The following is a 23,260-nucleotide window of genomic DNA, read 5'->3' as shown; positions in this document are numbered from 1 at the left end:
CTCAGCCAATCAGGGATTGTGTATTTCTTTTCTTTTTTTAATAATTTTTATCCCACGATTTTGTAACCCATTTTTCACCCTGTGTCAATTATCTAATGTGATACTGGGCTCTACACACCCTCCGCCAACCTGGGGAGAACAACGGACTTGAACACATGCTTCCTTTATGCATGAGTGTCCAAGTTGCTCCTTGGGGGGAGTTTCCCTGCATGGTTGGAAGTAGCGTGTGGAAGGAACACATTATTCCAACCAGTCCCTTTCCCCTCCATCAGGCAGTTTAGAGACCAGGATTACTGCATGTTTTTTTGTGAGGGTACCTACCCTAGAGGACACGGGGAGAACATGCAAACTCCACACAGAAAGGGCTTTTCTCCAACCCCGCCTCGGGTATGGGCACTGATGACGCGGAGGAGAGGACACGCCGCCAGAGCCCACAGCGTCCCGAGCGGGAATCGAACCCAGGACCTTCTAGCTGTGAGGCGACAGCACTAGTGCCACCGTGCCCCCAGGGATTGTGTATTTTTGGTGGCGTCACTCGGCTAATCAAGGATTGTGTATTTTTGGTGCCGTCGCTTGGCCAATCAGGGATTGACATCAGTCAACACGTAACTGTGTATGTTTATGTAAAAACGGTGGTTCCTGATTGGCCGGTGTGGCCACCAAAAATACACAATCACTCATTGGCCGAGGGAGTCACCGACATACGCAGCCGAAAACAGTACTTGCGCTCTGCTCCCGCAAGTATAATAACTATAAAGGTGCAACTCTAGGGAATTGCAAGTGTGGTTGCACTTTCCCTCGAGCAGCTCGCTATGTACAGATGATGATGTTATGTATTGAACCACACAAAACCTTTACACAGAATATTTATCTAGAATGAAGTCGGGCAATGACTATAGTCTGCTTGCCTACTGAAACCACACTAATAATAACATTCCACAAGTTTAAACAAAGAAATATCACACTCCTGCATGTCTTTTTCATTCAAATGTGGGGAGGAAATGAACAAGAAAATAATTCAAGTGCATATTCCTGAAAATGAGATATGACTATTGACTAAGGTTCTTTATTGTCGTCACAAATGAGTCCAAACATTTGTGGAACGAGTGATCAACATTTATAGAAGCATTCATGCTCGGAATGTATGAGATAACCTTTAAACTGCTTAAAAATGTAATTCCTTTAGGAATGTGTTATTGTCAGGGTTGTAGTCATCATGTGAAGTGGACTCTGCATGGGTTAGTCATGACACAAGTCACAAGCCCACCAAATTGTAGTGCAGTTGATCTCCACATCAATATTGACAGAGAAGTGTTTTTTCTGGCTATAGGCTATAGTGTTTGTAGACTACCTGCCATGCAGTCGCCAGAGAAGAAATACCGCAGTGGTGGACAAAGTATATACAGCACCTTTCCAAAAAATTTGAATATCATGGAAAAGTTGGTTTATTTTCATACTTCCATTCAAAAGGTTTACCTTTCATAGATTATAGATTCAGTGCACACAACGTAAATGATTTCAAGTATTTATTTATCTTTACACAATTTTGGCTTCCAGCTCATAAAACCCAATAACAGCCACTAAGAGCACGAATGTTTTAAATCTGAATGCCATATTAAGAAATTAGGATCACGATCACATCAAATCAATCAAAATATGGTACTTTCAAAACAGAAATGTCACTCTCCAATACTTGGTTGGGGATCCCTTTGCCTTCATCACTGCCTCGATATGCCGTGGCATTGAGGCAATCATTGTGGCATTGCCCGGGAGTTATTGCCCGGGAGTTATGGAAGCCCTAGTTAATTGCTGCACTGAGATTCATAACTAACTCAACTTTCAGAACACATCATTGTTCGTTGTTGGTTTGGTTCTCTCTGACTTCACACAGGCTGCATCATTGGTATATTCTCTTTTATAAAGCCATTCTTGGTGTTTTGCCCCCTTACATCTCCTCCAAATTTAATTTGGTAAAAAATGGTCTAAACCTCAGATCAAATGCCTGGCTACGGTGTGTAGTACCAGCCTTTAAATCTGAGGGGGGTAAAAAGTGTCTTACTTTCTTTGGCCCTGCAGGTTGTGGAACGACCTGCAAGCCAGATTAAAATTGGCCTCGAAAGTTATTGTACCCGGTTTTTTCGTTAGTGTATTATTTTGGAGTATTGTTGTATATATTCTATAAATGGTAAATGGTGCATTTATATAGCGCCTTTATCCAAAGCGCTTTACATAGATTGTGCATTACATTCACCCACACATTCATACACCAATTGCGGCGGAAGCCATGCAAGTTACCAACCAGCACATCGGGAGCAATTTGGGGTTCAGTGTCTTGCCCAAGGACACTTCGACATGTAGACAGGAGGAGCCGGGATTCGAACCACTGACCCATGGATCATTGGACAACCTGCTCTACCTCTTGAGCCACAGTCGTCCCTGTATAGGCTTCTGGACGTACTGTTCATGGATTTATTATTTGGTTGTTGTAAAACTTGACATGTACAATGTAGCGTTTGAAAGTGTAATTATGTATTCTGCCGCTTGGCCAGTTCCCATTTGAAAAAGAGACGCAGTCTCAAGGTGTTTTTACTGGTTAAGGTTAAATAAGAATAAAATAAAAAAGTTTGCTTGCTATCAGCTCTTCTTTGTTTTTGGGTCTTGTGCCCCTAATTTTCCCTCATAGATTCTCAATGGGGTTTAGGTCTGGCAAGTTGGCGGGCCAGTCAAGCACTGTGATGGCATGGGCATCAAACCAGGTTGTGGTGCTTCTGGCGGTATAGGCAGGGGCCAGGTTCTGCTGGAAGATGAAATCTGCATCTCCATACAGATCCTCAGAAGAAGAAATCAAGGTCCAAGGGTTTGGAGGAAGACTGGTCAGTCATGATTTGGGGTACATGTGTTTGGTCCGACGATTCATTGATCCGATACCCCAACCCCTAACCTAACCATAACCGCAAGCACGGGAGCAGGCGCTAGTCCGAGGTGCGGACGCATATCGAACCAATGCTCCGTCGGACCATAGTATGCCTCCCCATGATTTGGGGTGTAATGTCCAGTGCAGGTGTTGGTAAACTCTGCTTTCTTAAATCCAAGGTCACCGCAACAGTCTACCAGAATATTTTAGAGGACTTCATGATTCCTTCTGCTGAGGATCTGTATGGAGATGCAGATTTCATCTTCCAGCAGGACCTGGCCCCTGCCCATAACACCAGAAGCACCACAACCTGGTTTGATGCCCATGCCATCACAGTGCTTGACTGGCCAGTGATGAAGGCAAAGGCATTCCCAACCAAGTTGACATTTCTGTTTTGAAAGTACCATTTTTTGATTGATTTGATGTGATCCTAATTTCTTAATGTGGCATTCAGATTAAAACATTCATGTTCTGCAAAAACTGAGGAGTAAATTCACAGTATTCAATTTTTTTGAAATTCTGTTTTAGTGGGTTTTATGAGCTGGAAGCCAAAATTGTGTAAAGATAAACAAATACATGTATACTTGAAATAATTTACGTTGTGTGCACTGAATCTATAATCTATGAAAGTTAAACTTTTTGAATGGAATTATGGAAATAAACCAAATTTTCCATGATATTCTAATTTTTTGGAAAGGTGCTGTATATATATTGTATATATTCATAAGTGAAAATATCAGATCTACGTGCTCACAATAACGCATCACATCGTGGACACGATGTGAGCTTGTAGATCAGTAATCTTCACAATATTTGAAATAGGGTGGTTAGGCGGTAACTTGGTAGGTGATAAATTCATAACCAGTGGCTCAGGAGGTAGAGCAGGTTAATTGTCCAATGATGGCCGTGTGATGATCAACATGTAGACAGGAGGAGCGGTTCGAATCCCGGCTCCTCCTGTACATGTCAAAGTGTCAATGGGCAAGACCAGGGGTGCCCACACATTTATGACGTGAGATCTACTTTCAAAATGACCAGCTCAACAAGATCTACCCACTGAAAAAATAAGTGTACCATTGCTGAAAATAGTTTAAATATATAATGTACCTGGGGGGGCTTTGGAATAGGGAGAAATTATGACAGGCAGTTTCTGCTGTCAAAATATGTCCCCCCCGTATTTAAACGCCCAATGCATTCTCAATGGCAATAGCACAAACTTTGGCATGCTACTAGTCCTACATACTTACACCTGAAACCCCATTCAAACCTATTTAGGTTCATCTTACGGTGGACATGTTTGCCTGAAAAGAAATCTTTGAAATGTTTCATAGTTTTAGAAATATAGTGCTTTCAAATTTGAGAAATTTATAATGGGGCTCAATGGCAGCTCTATGGCACGTCAAAAAAGCACTTTCACCTAGAAACTCTATTCACACATTTTATAATTCAGCTTACTGTGGAGACACATGCTGGAAATTTTTACTTTGAAATTATTTGTAGTTTCTGAGTTATTTAACTTAAACGCCCAATGCCTTCTCAATGGCAATAGCACAAACTTTGGCATGCTACTAGTCCTACCTGTACATACTTACACATATAGAAACCCCATTCAAACCTATTTAGGTTCATCTTACGGTGGACATGTTTGCCTGAAAAGAAATCTTTGAAATGTTTCATAGTTTTAGAAATATAGTGCTTTCAAATTTGAGAAATTTATAATGGGGCTCAATGGCAGCTCTATGGCACGTCAAAAAGTCACTTTCACCTAGAAACTCCATTCACACATTTTATAATTTGTAGTTTCTCAGTTATTTAACTTAAACGCCCAATGCATTCTCAATGGCAATAGCACAAACTTTGGCATGCTACTATAGTCCTACATCAGGGGTGCCCACACATTTATGACGTGATATCTACTTTCAAAATGACCAGCTCAACAAGATCTACCCACTGAAAAAATAAGTGTACCATTGCTGAAAATAGTTATATAATGTAATATAATATAAATATATAATGTACATGGAATAGGGAGGGGGGAGAAATTATGACAGGCAGTTTCTGCTGTCAAAATATGTCCCCCTCGTATTTAACTTAAACGCCCAATGCATTCTCAAACCCCATTCAAACCTATTTAGGTTCATCTTACGGTGGACATGTTTGCCTGAAAATAAATCTTTGAAATGTTTCATATAGTTTAACCCTATTGCCTCCAATGAGTCGGTCAGTAGGCCTACTTGCGTGCCACCATTGAGGTGGGAAGTGAGTACGCTGGCGTCGACTGTTTGCCGCTTCACATCCCAATGTTTAAATGCAACTCATTATTATAATAGTGTTTGTAATGCATGGTAGCAGGACAAGGAAGGCACTTTTATTTCAACAGAGCAAGTAAAAAACTACGTCGCTTTTTTACTTGCACCCTGTTGAATAAAAAAGCTTAAACTGTCTGAGTTTGCTGGCTTCCTTATACCGGCCAATTCATTTAATTGGTCCTCACACTCCTCATAATGCTCAAATTACAATACAAAACTAAAACTAACACTCAGGCCCGGTTCTTCCTACAGGCCGATGAAGCAGCGGCTTCGAGCGCCAGTGTCCCCCCAGTGTCCCCCCAGTGCCTCCCCAGTACCTCCCCAGTGTCTCCCCAGTGCCAGTGTCCCGCCAGTGCCTCCACAGAGCCTCCCCAGTGTCCCCACAGTGCCTCCCCAATGGACCCCCAGTGCCTCCACAGCGAAAAATCCTGCTTGGGGCGCCAGATTGCTCAGGACCGGCCCTGCTAACACTATAACTAATAAAATCGAACTAAGCCTATAACAAAACTAATTTAAACTAGCAATTAGCAAACACACTTAGAAAACGAATCAAAACTGGAGGTTATGCAATAACCATGGTTATATAAAGGATATGAGTGAATCAATTCACTATGGGTTATGTCCATTCTTGGACGTACGTCCAAGAATGGACATAACCCATAGTGAATTGATTCACGAGTAGACTTTAATATAACTAAACTCATTGAAAACAGAAAATCTAAACAAAATTAAATTTAAAAACTAATGAAAAAATCTATAAAAACTATAAAATTGGTCATCTTGAACCATTCTTAGTCAGGCCCCTCTCTGAAACCTAGTTGCCATGGGAGCAGTGGTGTAGAAATACTTTTAACTACTTTATAAAATACATTGTAGAAATTCTAAACAAAGTCTAGCTGGTATTCAAAATGTTGTTTTGTAAAAGTACAAAAGTATCGGCGTTAGGTTAAAGTAGGCCTATACCAAAAGTACAAGTAGGCTGTCTCAATTCCATCTCACAAGTTTTGAGGTGTATGGCAGATCTACATTTTCAAATAGCCAATAGGGCTGAAGTTAATGTTATGTTAACATAAGTATGTTTTGTACAAATTCTACAAATTAATAAGTGACTAAAAGTTACCCCCACGACTGACTTCGGATAATTAAGCAGATGAAGATGGATGGATGTTTGTTTGTTTTTACACAAAATCTTAACAGGAATATATTATCCACTACGGACTGACCGTTCTGTTCCAGAATAGAATAGAATTTATTTGCCATTTGCACAAGTGCATAGGACATTTTGGAGCCTAGTTCCTGGGGTCAGCATTATGATGGCCTGGGCCGTGGCTCAGCGGTCCAGGCACCTTGGCTGGTAGGGGTAGCCCAGTCTGGCAGTGTGACGCGGGTTCGACTCCCGATCCCGGCGGCCTTTACTGCATGTCACCCCCATCTCTCTCCCCTATTTCCTGTCAGCCTACTGTCTATCCCTCTATAAAAGATAAATACTTGAAAAGATAAGAGTAATAGCTAGACCTACAGGGAAAAAACATATAGGCCCAATCCTAGAAAAAATAAGTAGCCTATACACATTTATGACATAAATTGTCTACCAGTATGTTCAATTTAGACAACAGTGAGATAGTCAACACTACTTTATAACCTTAGAAATCATTGTTACTGTTATTGTTGTTACTGTTATTTAACCAATTCCGTGTGTGTGTGTGTGTGTGTGTGTGTGTGTGTGTGTGTGTGTGCACGTGCGTGCGCAATGTGTTCTGCATCGGTCCTGTATTTTTGACAGCTGGATCAATAAAGGCGTCTGTCTGTGTGTCTGTCTGTCTGTCTGTCTGTCTACTTCTTTCATAGACTACTAAATATAGCCATCTACAGGCGACATGGCGTAACTGCAGCGTTTATGGCGGACTAAAGTAGTATTCTTTGGTAGATTATAATACTAGTGAATGTATTTATTTTATTTATATGGCACCTTTCAAAACATGGTTCCGAAGTGCTGCACATGCTAGCACTGGTTAAAAAAAGACAACAAATCAAGTGGAGTGGGGTCCGGGGACTGAAAACTGACTAGCTGAGTCTACCACTGATGCCTTTAACTAGAAGGACCGTTTAGATGAGTTTCCCCCTCAGGCTGAGGGGGACACTGTGTCATTTCAATAAACAGGGCCAGGCGCCTCTGCCCAGCCATCAACATAACACTAAAAATCGAGGATTAGCTGAGTTGTGCTTGAAATGTACTGTCATTCTCCAAACTGTTTAATAAATACTTCAATCAATCAATCAATCAATCAATCAATCAATCAATCAACCAATCCCCAGTGTTTTGTACCACGAGCTCAAGGCTCAAACCCCCTGGAACCCCGCAGAGGGCCACTGGGGGTCCCCAGACATCACAGTGAGAACCACTACACCCTGAATCGCATATGAAGCACTGTTTAAGTTCTTACTTTATAGAGTCCGATTATTATCACAAAAGCCCTATTTAAGCCTACTAAAGGATTCTGAGCTTGTAGATATAAGATATTTGTGTGTCTGGCTTTGAGTTTGAATTTGAATTGAAAACAAATCGTGCTTTGACTTTGTTACTATTAAAATCAGCCACACCTTTACCAGCTGCAGGAACTAATGTTGCTGCAGCTGGTTATGCATTACTAATGATGACTATCCGATTAGCTTATGGGCCTATGATGATTACATATATTATGATGGTACTGTCGTTGGTGTCAAAACACCAACGCTTTTGTACTCTTAGCTAGCACTCAATGGTATAAGTTGTACAACTATGTTACAAGTCAACTCTCACATTCTATAGGTATATTTTAAATCACTGCATTGAACCTTTAAAGCACAGTCTGACGTTAATATGTAAACATCCGGTCCTTTGGGCACCCCAGGAGCTCCTCCTATCTCACTCTCTTGCCCCCTCTCTCTCTAGTCTCTTGTTCAAATTATTTCTCTCTCTCTTCATCTCTCTCTCTCTCTCTCTCTCTCCTCCCACTCTCTCTTGCTCTCTCTCTCAGCCCCCCTCTCCCCTCCCACTCCCCCCATCTCTCTCTCTCTCTCTCTCTCTCTCTCTCTCGCTCTCTCTCTCTCTCTCTCTCCCTCCCTCCCAGCTCCCTCCCAGCCCATGAGCCCCCTCTCTCTCCACTCTCTCGCTCTCTCCTCCCACTTTCTCTCTCTCTCTCTCTCTCTCGCTCCCCCCCATACACACATAGATCTAAATGGTAGCTCTACTCCAGGACAGAAAATGGCGACGGCGAGGAGCCGCAGCTCGTTGTCGCGGAACCGGGACCGAACAACTCACCACCAACAACAAAAACAACCACAACAACAACAACCACCACCACAGGACCCACAATTAGTAGTATCAACAACAACAACAGCAGCAGCAACGATCGACCCGGTTCTGGACAGTAGCAGCAGCGGTTCTTCTCAGGGATCATCGGGCCACAACTTTAACGGGAACTTTGGCGCAACAAGTTGGCCCGGCGGTGGCGGTGAACCGGACCATCCGCCGCCGGATCTGCTGCACTTCGGCGGGGCTGCTGGTGTCGGAGGAGGTGGACTCGGTACCGGAGGAGTTGTGGACCTCCAGAACAACAACAACAACAACACGCACGGATCAGGAGGACTAGGAGGAGGTGGCGGTGGTGAGCACGCGGGCCAGGAGGATCAGTTATCGGGGAGAAGTTGTGCTGTTGGTGGCTCTGATCATGATCACCACCATGGTTCTGGTTCTGGTGTCGGCGGTTCGGTGATCCCTGCGGCCGCACTGAGCGCCCCGCCGCCACAACAACACAGGTATTTATTATACATATCCATCCACCACAAAACGCTTTTAGTCAACTTTATTTATTTATTTTTTACTTAAGTTCAAAGGATCTGATTCTGAACAATGTTTTGCTATTTCCCCCCCCCCCGAAATTACGCCTCTGAGTCTCTGACTTCAAATGATCTGAATCTGATCTGAGGAGTGTGCAAATGAAACCAATTTGGACTGTCGGATCCAGCTTTTGCACACTCTCAGATCTGTTAAAGGGTCAAATTTAAACCCTTTTGGGTCCGTTTTGGAGTATACAGGAACTTATTGTAATAAAAGCCACTTCCTCTTTTTCCAGGTGGCCATTTTTTATCATATTATCATTGTAGCAGGAAAAAACTTTAAAAAAAAAAGAAAAAGAAAAAAAGAGTAAAAAACAAGTGGTGGAAAGTAATGAGGTACATTTACTCAGGTACTGTAGTTGTCCATATTTTGTAGCCTAGGCTAAAGTATGCTGCCTACTTTAATGTATAATTATTATGCTTCTACTATTATGCTTCTTTCAAACAGGCAAATAGTGTTTTTACTCCACTACATTTGACAGGTTTAGTTACTTTGCAGTTTAGACTATTAATAATCAAAAATATTTTGAAAATAGCACATCTCCCTACAAGCTCACAACATGGATCATCTATTTTTGAATATGTTAAATATGGGTTGAGTGGTGATAATTATAGTCCAATAACATGATGGGCCATTCTGCATGACTACTTTTACTTTTGGCACTTTTAAGTATATTTTTATGCTAATACTTTTGTAATTTGTAATACAGGAGTTATTGATGCTTTGACTTAAGTCCAAAATCTGAGTACTTGTACACCATTACACCACAGCAGAGAAGTGCTTCTCAAAGTTTTTCATGTCAAGGACCCCCAAATTGCCACATATTAGCCTGCGGACCCCCCTTTGAAAGATATATTCCAGAAACCCCTGCTAGAGAATATTCTTTTTTACAGCTTTTCATTTTCAGTAGCAGTGATTCTCAACCATTTTAATATCAAGGTGAAGGACCCCTACTTTGATACTTTGATGCATTAGATCACGGACCCCCATTTGATAACATTTTGTTCTCTGTGACCCACAATCTACACTGTAGTATCATCAGAACGGGTCCATTTGGTCCCAGAGTTACAGACCTGCAAGGGTCAATTTGGTTCAACTATCAATCATTTTGCTGGGGACCCCTGGAACCTCCTGAAGGACCCCTGGGAGTCCCGGATCTCATTTTGAGACCCACCTAACTCCAAGCTCTGTGCATATTTGTGTTGGGAGTTGGACCTCCATACGAGGACATTTGTGCTTAAACACGACCAAATTATTACAAATGTTTCACATTTCTTTCAAGGTTTTTCTATTTATTTTTCAAAAATCACACCCGTGTGAAGTGAGGGGCGCTAATATATTAAAGTCTAACTCATGTTGATTAGGTGATGTAATGGTGATGTAAAACAAATGGTGCCAACACAAACATTAAACACCATTAACAATAAAGAGACAATATGACGTAAACGACACATTATGATGTACATTTTCCTTTCATTGTCAATGCGTTTACTAAACAAACTTTGAACTAAAGACAAACATTAAACCTGTGTATAGGTAAAAATGGACAGTGCTGTGATCTTGTAGATCAGGATCAGCTATTTTTTTGAATAACCCCTATGTATAAAGCAGGGTTTGTTTGGTTAAAATGATTTTTAACCAATCTTGCTAGGGACCCCCTTGAACCACCTCAAGGACCCACACAGATCACACTGTTGTCGAAATGTTAATGTTCAACATTTTTGTGTTAATGTTGTTGAAATGGTCAAGGTTTTTCTTGAGATATGAATCTCATATCTCAAGCACTCTGTTAATCAATAATTTGACAGCTTCAGCTAGTAGTTACTAGTTTGTAGAACTAGATTATCACAAAACATACATTCATTAACCACTTAAGCCCTATTTACTAAGCATTCTGAGCTTGTAGATACAAGATATTTTCAAAAAAGAAAAGGACCGGTTGCAGTAGGTCTAATTTGAGTTTGTACTCTTTACTCAACATTTTGAACACAGATACGTTAACTTAAGTATATCAATCGGAGAGTACTTCTTCCCCCACTGCCAGTAGTAAGCGCCATCGAAGGACTCCGGATTTCCTACACACAACCCCCCCCCCCCCCCCCCCCCCCCAGGGTAGTGCTGTTGTTTTGAAGATAGTGTTACAGGAAATGAACGCTCACACACTGAAACATCTTTGCTTTGCAAGAATGGTTAAATCACTAAATCCACATCCAGGGCTATCACGATGACGTTTTACCTGACGATTCATTGTGAATGCTTGATTAAGTCAGAAATTAGGACAGAACATTGCCGTTCTGATCAAAACCATGGAGCGCAACGTAGATTTAGAGATAATAGACCGTTTTTTCGGCCCGCAAACAAGGAAGTGAATGGCTGCGTGCATGCGCAAAACATGTCCGAGAGCATTGCACAATGTGTTACCTAGCAACGGCCCTGTCAAAAAACAGATTTTAGCGATCCGGGTTTATACCAAAAAGACCTAAAGATGTCTCCACACGTCACGGGTGTAATTATAAGGACGCGTTGGGACGTCTTTGGCAGATCTTACCTATCTACAAGGTTGCAATGTGACATGTTGGGAGTTTGTAGATCTATCTCTGCTATTATGGGAAAATGCAAAGAAGATGTAAGATTTCTTTATAAAATAGAAATGATGACAAAATAATATTAGTAATTGCGATTGGTTATTGTGTAATTATTTCCTGCCTAACTGTAACTAGGGCTGGGCAACACATTGACTGCCATCGGCATGATTCACGTGATAAATCCTAATGTCGATTTCTGCCCTTGACGTGATTAGGTTTTTTTTAATTGATTCAGAATTGTCTCGCTAATATCTACAGTACAGCTGTGGTGTGGACCAAGATGGCCCCATTTTCAACCGTGTCTTCATTACGATTGGTCATTTAATCATTATAAAATGACACCATGTGTCTAATCGCTCTGTGTTGCCATTGGTGGACTGTGGACAGTTCAGAAACCTACCTACCTACCTACCTACCTACCAGGACCAATTACAGTATATGAAGATAGGTTGAAAATGGGTGAAGTGGTCCTTTAGCAGATATGACTTGCCCAGCCCGAGCAGTTAAAATAAATAAGTGTAGCTCAGTTTTTTGTACCACATTTTGTGTGCAGTCTGTCTTCTCTTGGGCGCCAGGTCTGCCTGTGGCAGCCTTCTCGATCACGAGACTGTGCTCACTATACACATTGCTTAGTTTTGGATCAGGTATTCTGCCACTGTGTATTCTCTGTTTAGGCCTAAACGGCATTCACATTTTCTGTGGTTTTGGGTTGACTTCTCATACCTCCAAAAATCCCAGACCCTCAGGCCGGGCCGACGGTGGGTTGTGGCATTCTTTCACGAGAACAGACAAGTGTGTGACTGTGTGTCTTGTGTTCTTGTGTCTGCCTGTTTTGAGTTCCACACTCCTAGCTTCACTATAGCAACAAGGCTCATCCTTATCTCACGTGTATCCGCCTGGTGGTTCTGAAACTCGGGGCAGTGCGCTCCCGGGGAACTGTGAGAATAATATCTAATGGGAATCACATTTAGTTCTCACGCACAACACTGGTTTGATTTGGGGAGAACAGTGTAGCTAAATGCTAGGCAGGACTTGAACAGCAACGAATGAGCCGGCATGAACGTATTCCACTCCATGATGGAAGGGTGAACATCCCTGATGATACTCTCAGACATACAGTATTAGCCACACATCATCTGTATTTCCTAGAGCAGGGGTTCTCAACCCGTGGGTCGCGACCCCTCGGGGGGTCGCCAAATTATTTTAGGGGGTCCCCAAATTATTTAAGAAAAAAAAAGAAAAATTAAATTTTATTTTATTTTCACGATTTTTCTAAAATAGCAGACCTACAAGCTCGTAGCGCGCGCTATGAGCTTGTAGATCTGCTATTTTTCAATAGCTAAATTATAACAATGCTTAAAACACCAAAAGGGGTTCCCGCCCAAAATGGTTTAAGGTTATTGTAGCAGTCAATTTATATTGGGGGTCGGGAGGAGGTGGGGCGGGGGTCCCGAGACATTGCCAAAGCATTTCCGGGGGTCCCCGGCCAAAAACGTTGAGAACCCCTGTCCTAGAGGGAAGCTTGCAACCTCCGCGGTGGAGGGCAGGCACTTTTCCCACTGCGCCACCCGAGCGCGAGCGCCCAGTCTTTTTGATATTGAGATCAAGGTTATTCTCCTTGCACCATTGTGTCATTGTTCCAACCTCTGCCCTGTAGTAGGCTGTCTCGTCTATGATCTTTGTTGTTGTCGATCAGGCCCATCACCGTTGTGTCATCAGCATACTTGATGATGGTTGGAGCTGTGTGTGGCCATACAATCATGTGTAGGGGTGTAACGATACGTTTTAACAGTGGGTACGCATCACGATACATGGTTGACAATTATGATACATGGATGATATTGGTGATTCATGACGATACGATTCAATGATGTAAAATTGAAACGGTAACTATTTAGCAATTCAAATTACATCTGTGTGAAAAGTGTGGATAGTGCAGGGCTTTTAAGGGATATGGATATAAATAAGTAAACACAGTGATTCTCTGGCAAATACATGGACATTGTATTTGAACACAAATATTCCTTGACATGAATACAGAGAATACACACATCAATAGACCAAGTGTAGCGATATTGAATGGAAAAGTAATTAAACCCCTCTTTTTTTCCTTCTTAAAATTGCTAAATACAACGCACTTAGTATCGATACAATCGATCATTTCAATTGCAAAAATGGAGATTTTCGAAATTCAATACCGATTATTTGTTGCTGTTTTACATATATCAATCAAATACTTGATTGTTGAAATTAAAATTGATGTATCGATGCAGTTACTGTATCGTTAACACCCCTAGCCGAGAGGACTCCTCTCACAGCCCTGAGGGGCTCCTGTGTTGAAGATCAGAGGGTCTGGTGGAACCACCACCTGGCAGGGAGTGGCAGGGAGGTCCACTATCCAGCTGTTCAACATGCGCAGCTGGATGTCTGTAGTACAAACAGGCGTTGTGAGCTTGTAGGTCGGCTATTTTTTGCCGAGGTGCAGTGTTGTCTTTCTTTATTGTTCCATCTTGTGTACAGGTACATCATACAGTAAGGACAAAACAATAACCTACAGATTCCTTTCTCCTTCAAACATTGCAGCAGCAAGTAATTGGTCTGGCAGAGATCATGCTAGATCATTAGATAGATACTTTATTACAGTTGTCCTCAAAGAGGGGCTCGGGGACCCCATGGGGCAAAATAATCTAATGTAGCATAAAAATCAGTTGTACTACTTTAAACTTACAGTACACAAGTTATTTGAAAATAGACAAGCTCACAATGTTGTGAGCTTGTAGTTCTGCTTTGATAAAAAAAAAAAAAATCTTTTCAACACAGATCTTGTGTCAGTGGTCCCTGGCACAAAATCTCTTCAGATGGGGTTGCCATGGCCATACAATGCACGTTAATCTGGGGGTGCTTGACGACGTGAAACATTTTGAGAACCACTGGCTTCATCATTGATCCCAAAAACAACCTTCCAGATGGAATATGACTAGTTTTGTTGTGATGGAGTTTTGGAGTGTGGGACGGACTGTGTGGTTGTAATAATAAGCTGGTCATGTGAGAGGCAGTGCAGCGATGCAGAAAGGAGATAGGATCACACAGCTCTGCTCCGGGGCAGCAGCAGTGAAACCCACTGGTTGGGTGTAGGCACTAGGGTTGGGATCCCTCTGGATATGAACGATTAACGGCTCCTTAACGATTTCCCCTTAACGCTCCCATTCTTTAATGGTTCCCTTGAACACAAATTCAATCATACATGCAGTATAGAGGGTATGCGTGTGACATCGTCATCATACCTGGACTTAGTGCGGATACGCCTACTGAGTGGCAAAAACACTACTTTCTGGCCTTGACAGCCCATTCATCCGAACAGAAAAGTCCTATCTGATTGCTTTAAACCAGGGGTTCTCAACCCGTGCGTTGCTGGAAAATGGAAATGAAGAGTTTACATAGTGCACATAGTAGTACATGCATAAACTTGACTTAATGATTATATCTGGGTTCAGTATTCATTTATGATATATTTTCTCTATTATTTTTGCAGTCAGTTTGTATTGGGGGTGGGGAGGTGGGCGGGGGTCGCGAGCCATGGCCAAAGCATTTTCCTCAAAACGTTGAGAACCCTTGCTTTAAACGACGTTAAACAACGTTAAACTCACTTTGCCACTCGATTCTCCATCCTCTTTATGCATGCGCATACGCTCTATTGCATGCATATTGTTGTATTGTTTCTCAAAGTGAGGTCTAGGGACCCTCTGGGTTATTTGAGGGGGTTCCTTTATGTACCCTGTCCCTTTACAGGTCTGTAAATCTGAGAGTGTACAAATGGAACCAAATGGACTCTTAACAGGTCCATTTGTTCCATTTGTACACTCTAATGCTGCGTTCACACTGGCACATCAAATATTCTGTACAAAAATTCAAAGCTAGCGTTGTATCTTTATATCGGAAGTTGTAAACAGCTCAACCTTTTTGTAGCTTTTGTAGCAGCAGCTACAGATGTCGGCTGTAGCTTTGTATATTAATAATAATATCCCTTGCTTCCATTGGAAATTAATGGTAGCCTGTATCTTTGTAGCTGCCTGTTTGAACGCAGCATTAGACTCATTGTCATCCTTGATATTAAAAGGTTTGAGAACCTCTCGTTAGGGTTACAAATCTGTGGGATCTGAGTGAGACACGGAAAGTGAAACCACAGAGCTGGGTTGAAAACGCACGGGTAAGGTCAGTGACGTATTGCGGCCGCGGAGTACGGGCGGCGCTTCCGCATGCTCGGAAGGCGTCACGGTCAATGACTTGCCGAACTGAACTGCGCACGGAATGTTCACTCACACCTTGTTACCGGCTCAAATGATATAACAGACGTGAAGTAGTGCACATAATATACCAACAGTGTGATAAACCGGTTCCGGAAACTGTTCCAAATGTGATGGAACCGATTCTGGTTCCTCAATGGTGGATCCGGATCCCGACCCTATGCACGAGATCTCTAACTGAAGGATGCCGTCTGGAGATCTCTAACTGAAGGATGCCGTCTGTCAATTTGTCAATATTGAGAATTGGAGATGACCTCCAGCTCTTCAGTAAACAGAAAATGAAAATTTCAGGTCGGGGTACCAATCTCATCCAATCAGGAGACAGAGCTCATACTTGCAGAATACAGGATGCACAAGGGAAATTGAAAGTGACGAAACAAAGAAATGAGCAGACAGTCACCACATTGGAACTGGAAATGTTACTGTATCCATTATCCAACTATCTAGTCTACAATGCAACCCAATGTCTATTTTGGTTGCATCCAATAACCAACTATTATTCACTAGTATTTCACTGTGTATGCTGTTCTTATTCTCTGACCTTTTGGGTGTCAAAGGGACCCTGGGGACTTGGCTTTGTGTCCCCACTGAGTCCCGAGGGTGTGTGTGTGTGTGTGTGTGTGTGTGTGTGTGTGTGTCTGGGTTAGCGCTGCACGGACTTCTTCCCGAGAGTCCCCCCCCCCCCCCCCCCTCCACCACAGACACCGGCTTGCTTTAAAAGCCCCCGGGAGGGGAGGGCAGTGGAGGTTTAGCAGCTCGGAGGCCGTCCAGAACAAAAGCGTCCCCCGGATATTTCAGGGCCTGTTTTAGGCGTGAGCGGCCCGGCCCCTCAGCCAGCCCCCCTGTCTGTTTGGTTAGCAGGCAGGACGGGGCCGGGCGCTGAGATTACATGTGTAAAGTCAACACGCACACGCAGGGGGGCCAGATTACCTAGTCAAAACAACCTTCTCTCTCTCTCTCTCTCTCTCTCTCTCTCATTGCTGTCTTGAGCCATGACACTACGCTCACGTGACACTTTCAAGGTGCTGCATGCAAGTGATCTGTTTTGGGTTAAACCAACAAGTTGTGGAAGTTATGTTTCTGGCTTAAAAAGATTTTATTGTTAAAAAGTTAAAGCTGTATATTTGTGATAAACCATTGCTATATTAATATAGAGTTGTTTGTTGAGTAACAGAGGTCTCCCCATCTCTATAGTTATTGAACAGATTTTCTGTTTTGTTTACAATCTATGCATAATATACTACACATAATATATGGCAGTGTAGATAGTCTCGCGTGGCCAGACGCGATTTTCGAATGCTTCCGTCATACAGTCTGGCGCACGGAAGCTCTGCTCATGAGTAAAATATAATGTGGAAGTGAAGCCTCCTCCCCACTTCCGTTTCATCTTTACAGTCACGCACATTTATCTTAATATTAATCGAAATCATGTAAGCATATATAGTTTGCTGCTTAGCAGAAAAGGAATAATACAAAAAAGCTCTAAAGATAGTTGTCTGGCTACGCGAGACTACAGTGTAGAAAACATTTTAATGTGTGTTTTATTATTATTATTATTGTAGTTATTATTATTATTTAACATTATTAGTTCTATTAGTTTTGATAGGATTATTGGTTTATTAGATTATTATTTGGTCACTAAGGGCAGGCAACTAACCTGACTCCGCCAGATGGGGCAGCAGAGAGTACACTGGGTTTCCCCCTCCTGCTCCAAGGTAGCACTGTGTAATGTGTATGCCTTGATCCCGCCTCTAGCTGCCGCTGATTGGCCAGGCCGTTTTGTGGCCGGGCATCAAGTCTGCCTGAGAGTTCCCAGATGGGAGCAGGAGGGGGAAACCCAGTGTACTCTCTGCTGCCCCATCTGGCAGAGTCAGGTTAGCAGGCAACAGGCTCCCCAGCAATGTTCCCTCTAATTTTTCATCGGTCTGAGCAAACACTCCAACCTTCTGAGCGCAACTTGAACAACGGCTGAGCAACATATGATGAGTGCACTTTGTACATTATGCTCATGTCATGTTATGGCTGTTTCAAACCTATAGAATAAGTAACAGTTGCATTACTTTTAATAAACTGTAGGATATAAGGGCAGTTACCTACAAGAGGCACAGCCACACTGTTCAACGTAATCGCGTCGGACAAAATTAAACCGTATGTACGAGCGCACGATGCAATGGCGATTGCATAGAGGGGGGTAGTTAGTTAGGCAGACAACACAACAGAATCAAACCACTTTGTTAGCAACCCAACTACATTTACAACACACAAATAGATCTCTGGGGTTATTTAATCCATTAAATCAGAGCGCCCAGCGATTTATAGCAGCGGAGCACATTTAGCGATGGACCAGGCGCTATCCCGGATGTAGCTGAAGTAGCTAGATGTAGCCAAAACACTCCCGAGGTGACCGACAACAACAGGAGGTATGATTAATTCTAACGCGACTAGCGACGGGACCGCGATGGGCCGTCTAAAACATAATCTTTGCTTAGAATTGGACGTTATGATTTAGATCAAGAGTTATTAAGATTTTTGGTCTCATCGGCTAAAATGGGGGGGGACATTTTCGATGACGTCCCACCGAAAAATAACATTGAATGTTGTGCAACAGACGCTCCCAGCCTGTGGAGCGATCGGTTTTCATATCAATGAATCTCCATCCTTTTATCAATCTCCGTCCTCGGGGTGTTAATGTGCGCTCTGTGCGCTACACAGATTTGTTCGGCGCGTGACGTTCCTGAGCCGTGCACGCACGGGCGCATGTTAGGGGGAACATTGGTCCCCAGGCCTAATTGATTTGATTGACAGGGCAATGAGCATCATTACGTACAGTAAGCCTGGGTAATTGATAAGGGGCATGCATTTTTTTTAACCAGTGCCAGAGCCACAGTGCTCAATCACAGTGCCAGTCATTGAGAACATGCCATGAGAGAACTGAGAATATGTTGGTATGTGCATATTTATTGGAACAGTAAATATACTAAAATGACATTCAATTCAGACAATGTATCCTTTATGCCTGCATACTGTACAACCTTTAACTTTCAAGGTGCATCAGCCGGTTTCATTGAATTGTTTGGAGCCAACGAAACACCACTTACATGCAGGATTTGAACATATTATGTGACACAACTTGGATAGAACACAGAGAGCTTAAAACACCTGAGCTTAAAATAATCAGTCTTTTGCAGATCTGATTTGCTTACTTTATTTTTAGTCGTTTGTTTTTGACCATTCACATTCTTTTAAATAGGGACTCGTATCAGATATCGCTGTAACTTGATCGTTCTCCTCAAATGACCCGCATCAGGGGTGAACCAACAATACTAATATTTGAGGTGTGTGTGTGTGTGTGTGTGTGTGTGTGTGTGTGTGTGTGTGTGTGTGTGTGTGTGTGTGTGTGTGTGTGTGTGTGTGTGTGTGTGTGTGTGTGTGTGTGTGTGTGTGTGTGTGTGTGTGTGTGTGTGTGTGTGTGTGTGTGTGTGTGTGTGTGTGTGTGTGTGTGTGTGTGTGTGTGTGTGTGTGTGTGTGTGTGTGCACGCGTTTCAGCCCAAGCATGTTTAGTATTCATTTATTATCTGCACCAGGCTGGGAGATTGTTTTCACCTGTGTCTGTTTGTCCGAGTGAGTTCTAATGTAGATACTACTGATCAGCGTGAATTTATAGTAGCCAATTCCCCCCCCCCCCCCCCCCTTCTCTCCCCAATGTAGTCGTTATATGCCAATTGATTCCTCCCGGTTGCACCACAATGGATTCGAACCCACAACCTCTGTGATGGTGGGCTGTGATTTTTAGCGCTGTGCCACCCGAGCAGCGTGAACCATTCTTAAAAAAAGTTTGAGAACCACTGGCATTGTGTCCACAACCCACAAACGGGTCCCGACCCATTGTTTGAGAACCATTGCTTTATATAACCTGTAGCTATGTTTAATCATAAGCTACTACGGTAACTAGATTCCATTCCTTTTATTTTTGGCCAGGATATCAATAATTATATTTGACTACCGTAAAGCTAATATTAAGATGTCTAAGTTTGTATTTCATGGCAGTGTTGGAAATCGTTTTAAATAGAAAAGATGTGTTATACTGCTATTTTAGCCTACATTATTTAAATAGAAAGGCTCATCGGTAGCAGTCCACGGTTAGCAGAAATCTGATCTCTCAAGGTAGATTCTGCTTCAAAAAATAAATAAAATAAAACTAGATAAAGTGCCCCTCGGGGCCAGGTCAGGTTGTGGCCTCCCTGTGAGACAATAAATATATAATTAAATTTAGTATTTTTCATAATAATAATATCTTCTATCTATAAATGCACCAAGTCTCTGTCTGTCTGTATGTACGTGTGTAATCCACGTAACTCGAGAACCATTAGCCCCACCGATTTCATATTCGACACACACGTTCCACACCACCACAGAGGGTGCAGTGGCCGGTGTCGAGTCGGTCGGACCCACGGTTGTCCAGAACCGCCCCAAAAAGGCCTCTGCCTGGGTCTGGACAGGGCCCCTGCCCAGTATGCCCACTGTGCCCAGTGTCCATATATGGAGCTGCCCTGTTCTGACATCATTCTGACGTCTGCATAGACTCTATATTTGGGCATGCCTGACAAAGAACTCCATATATGGCTATATAAGGGACAGACAAAATATAGTGGTGGGGCATGCATTTCCAACTTGCATCGTTCCAAGTAGGCAACACAAACAATATTTTGGACCAAACAAATAATTAGAAAGAAGAAAAAAACGGCAGGTTTTTTGTTGTTTTTCTTCTTTGTAATTATTTGTTTGGTCCAAAATATTGTTTGTGTTGTCATGAGTTGTCACGACTCGAGTTGGCTTTGTCCGCGGCGTAACCGTCTTTAAATAAATACTTTAAGAAACGTCTATGGGAAAAATGCATTGGGTTTCATTTCCTGGTCCAGGGTAGGAGGCGGGACTGCGACGCTCTATAGTCCGACAGCCAATAGTCTGACAACAAATAGTCCGACAGCCAATAGTCCCACTATTCCAATAGTCTGACAACCAATAGTCAGACACCCCAACAGCACCACTCAGTTCAGACGGCCCGACGGGTCAGATTTTTTGCTAGCTCATAACTTTCACTCTGCCACATTTGAAAAACAATTATTGCCCTTTTTACTCCACTACAATTCTAGGAAGGGACTCTCTGTACCCAGACTTAAAAAAACGTATTATGAACTAACCACTTTAGCTATATTTCAAATCTAGCGGACATAGCCATTAGCAAATATTTTCTTTTCTCCGCTATTTTTTTTAATTTCTTTTTGTACAGTTTTATGTAAATGTTCCTAACACAGAAACGCATACATTAAAAAAGAAATATATTATTATTATTATTTGTACACTTGTACACTACACTTTTGGGCACTTGGGAGTATTTACTTGAGTGTATACCAACACTGATTCCTGGTCCTCCCCTACCTGCCTGCCTGCCTGCATGCCTGCCTGTCTGCCTCTCCTCACAGCAAGAGGCAAGTGTGTGTGAGGGGGGGGGGATCATATTCGACCGTAACCTAAGTCCCAGGCCTCGCCGTTTTACCCCATGGGAAAGGGTGTGGACCCCTCTGTTCCGACCTGTGTTCTGTGTGTGTGTGTGTGTGTGTGTGACGCAGTTTCGGCTTACGTGCAACAGGTTTTGAAATAGACTCTTCCTTGGGCCCTGCCAGGCCTCCCATAACCCACCTGTGTGCTGCTGTCGTCTCTTACACAATGTGTCCTTTGTTGCCAGCTCATAGTTGTGTGGGATCGCTGTTATTTGAGAGGCGCGGGGGCCAGTCGATTCAGGTAGAGGGAAGATGGCTCCCATTGTTGCCTTCTCGCTCGCTCGTTACCAACTCCTCGGTAGTCGGGGGGCTGAATCAGCGACGTTGTCCCCATTGGTTCTGGCAAAACCTCTTTAATTTCATCGAATGGCAAGATCTGATTCAGGGCAACTGTCGATTGCCTTCTTGGCGATCATTTTATCGCTAGCTTTTTAAAATGCATTGAATAATCAAGAAGTGTGTTCTTTTTATATCAACAAATATACTGTGGAAAACCTTTGAGTATGTTTTATAGTAAATTGATTAGTCTGATCAATCACTTAATCCCTATTTTCTACTGACAAACAGTGAGAGAAAAAGTAGCGATCTACAAGCTCACAGCGCGCCGTGACGCATCGAGATGTGTTGTGATCATGTAGATCTGCTGCAGAATTTTTACTATTTTGGAAAGAAAACAATAATAATGAAAAAAGGAAAAAATCCTCAAAATGTATTACTAATCCATTACATCGATTAGTTCAGTTAACAGTTTGCACCACTCATCTTTGCGTGCTTCTTACAGGATGGGTGCGACGAGGAGCCGTAGGAGAGAATGGATATTCATATATTCATGCACACGCACAACACGCGGCATTCCCCCGACTTTGTCACTAGTTGAAACTAGTTCAGACTAGTGACTGGTTCACGGTGACATCATCCCAAAGTCTAGCTGCAAGCTCTCGTAACGTCTTCATTATATACGTCACTGTCCAGTGGAAACCGAAAACTGTTACTTCTCATGAAATGGGATTCAAAAAGCTGTAGGTATGGTATATTAATGATGGGTAGATAGATGGACAGCTGTAGGTATGGTATATGAATGATGGGTAGATAGATGGACAGCTGTAGGTATGGTATATGAATGATGGGTAGATGGACGGCTGTAGGTATGGTATATGAATGATGGGTAGATAGATGGACAGCTGTAGGTAGATGGACAGCTGTAGGTATGGTATATGAATGATGGGTAGATAGATGGACAGCTGTAGGTATGGTATCTGAATGATGGGTAGATGGACGGCTGTAGGTATGGTATATGAATGATGGGTAGATAGATGGACAGCTGTACGTATGGTATCTGAATGATGGGTAGATGGACGGCTGTAGGTATGGTATATTAATGATGGGTAGATGGACGGCTGTAGGTATGGTATATGAATGATGGGTAGATGGACGGCTGTAGGTATGGTATATGAATGATGGGTAGATAGATGGACGGCTGTATGTATGGTATCTGAATGATGGGTAGATAGATGGACAGCTGTAGGTATGGTATATGAATGATGGGTAGATAGATGGACGGCTGTATGTATGGTATCTGAATGATGGGTAGATGGATGGACAGCTGTAGGTATGGTATATGAATGATGGGTAGATGGACGGCTGTACGTATGGTATATGAATGATGGGTAGATAGATGGACAGCTGTAGGTATGGTATATGAATGAT

General features: G+C 42.6%; 1 protein-coding gene across 1 annotated transcript in view; it reads left to right on the top strand.

Moving 5' to 3' along the window:
- The first annotated feature begins 8,418 nt into the window (after positions 1-8,418).
- map3k1 (mitogen-activated protein kinase kinase kinase 1, E3 ubiquitin protein ligase) overlaps positions 8,419-23,260 on the top strand; it is a 49,660-nt gene continuing 34,818 nt past the window's right edge. Inside the window, exon 1 of the mRNA XM_079525021.1 lies at positions 8,419-9,021. Coding sequence (XP_079381147.1) covers positions 8,468-9,021 — 554 coding nt within the window. The 5' untranslated portion in view covers positions 8,419-8,467. The remainder of the gene's footprint in view (positions 9,022-23,260) is intronic.

Source organism: Electrona antarctica (genome assembly GCF_951216825.1).
Source record: "Electrona antarctica genome assembly, chromosome: 16".
NCBI classification, from domain to species: domain Eukaryota; kingdom Metazoa; phylum Chordata; class Actinopteri; order Myctophiformes; family Myctophidae; genus Electrona; species Electrona antarctica.
This window is presented reverse-complemented; position numbering and strand designations above follow the sequence as displayed.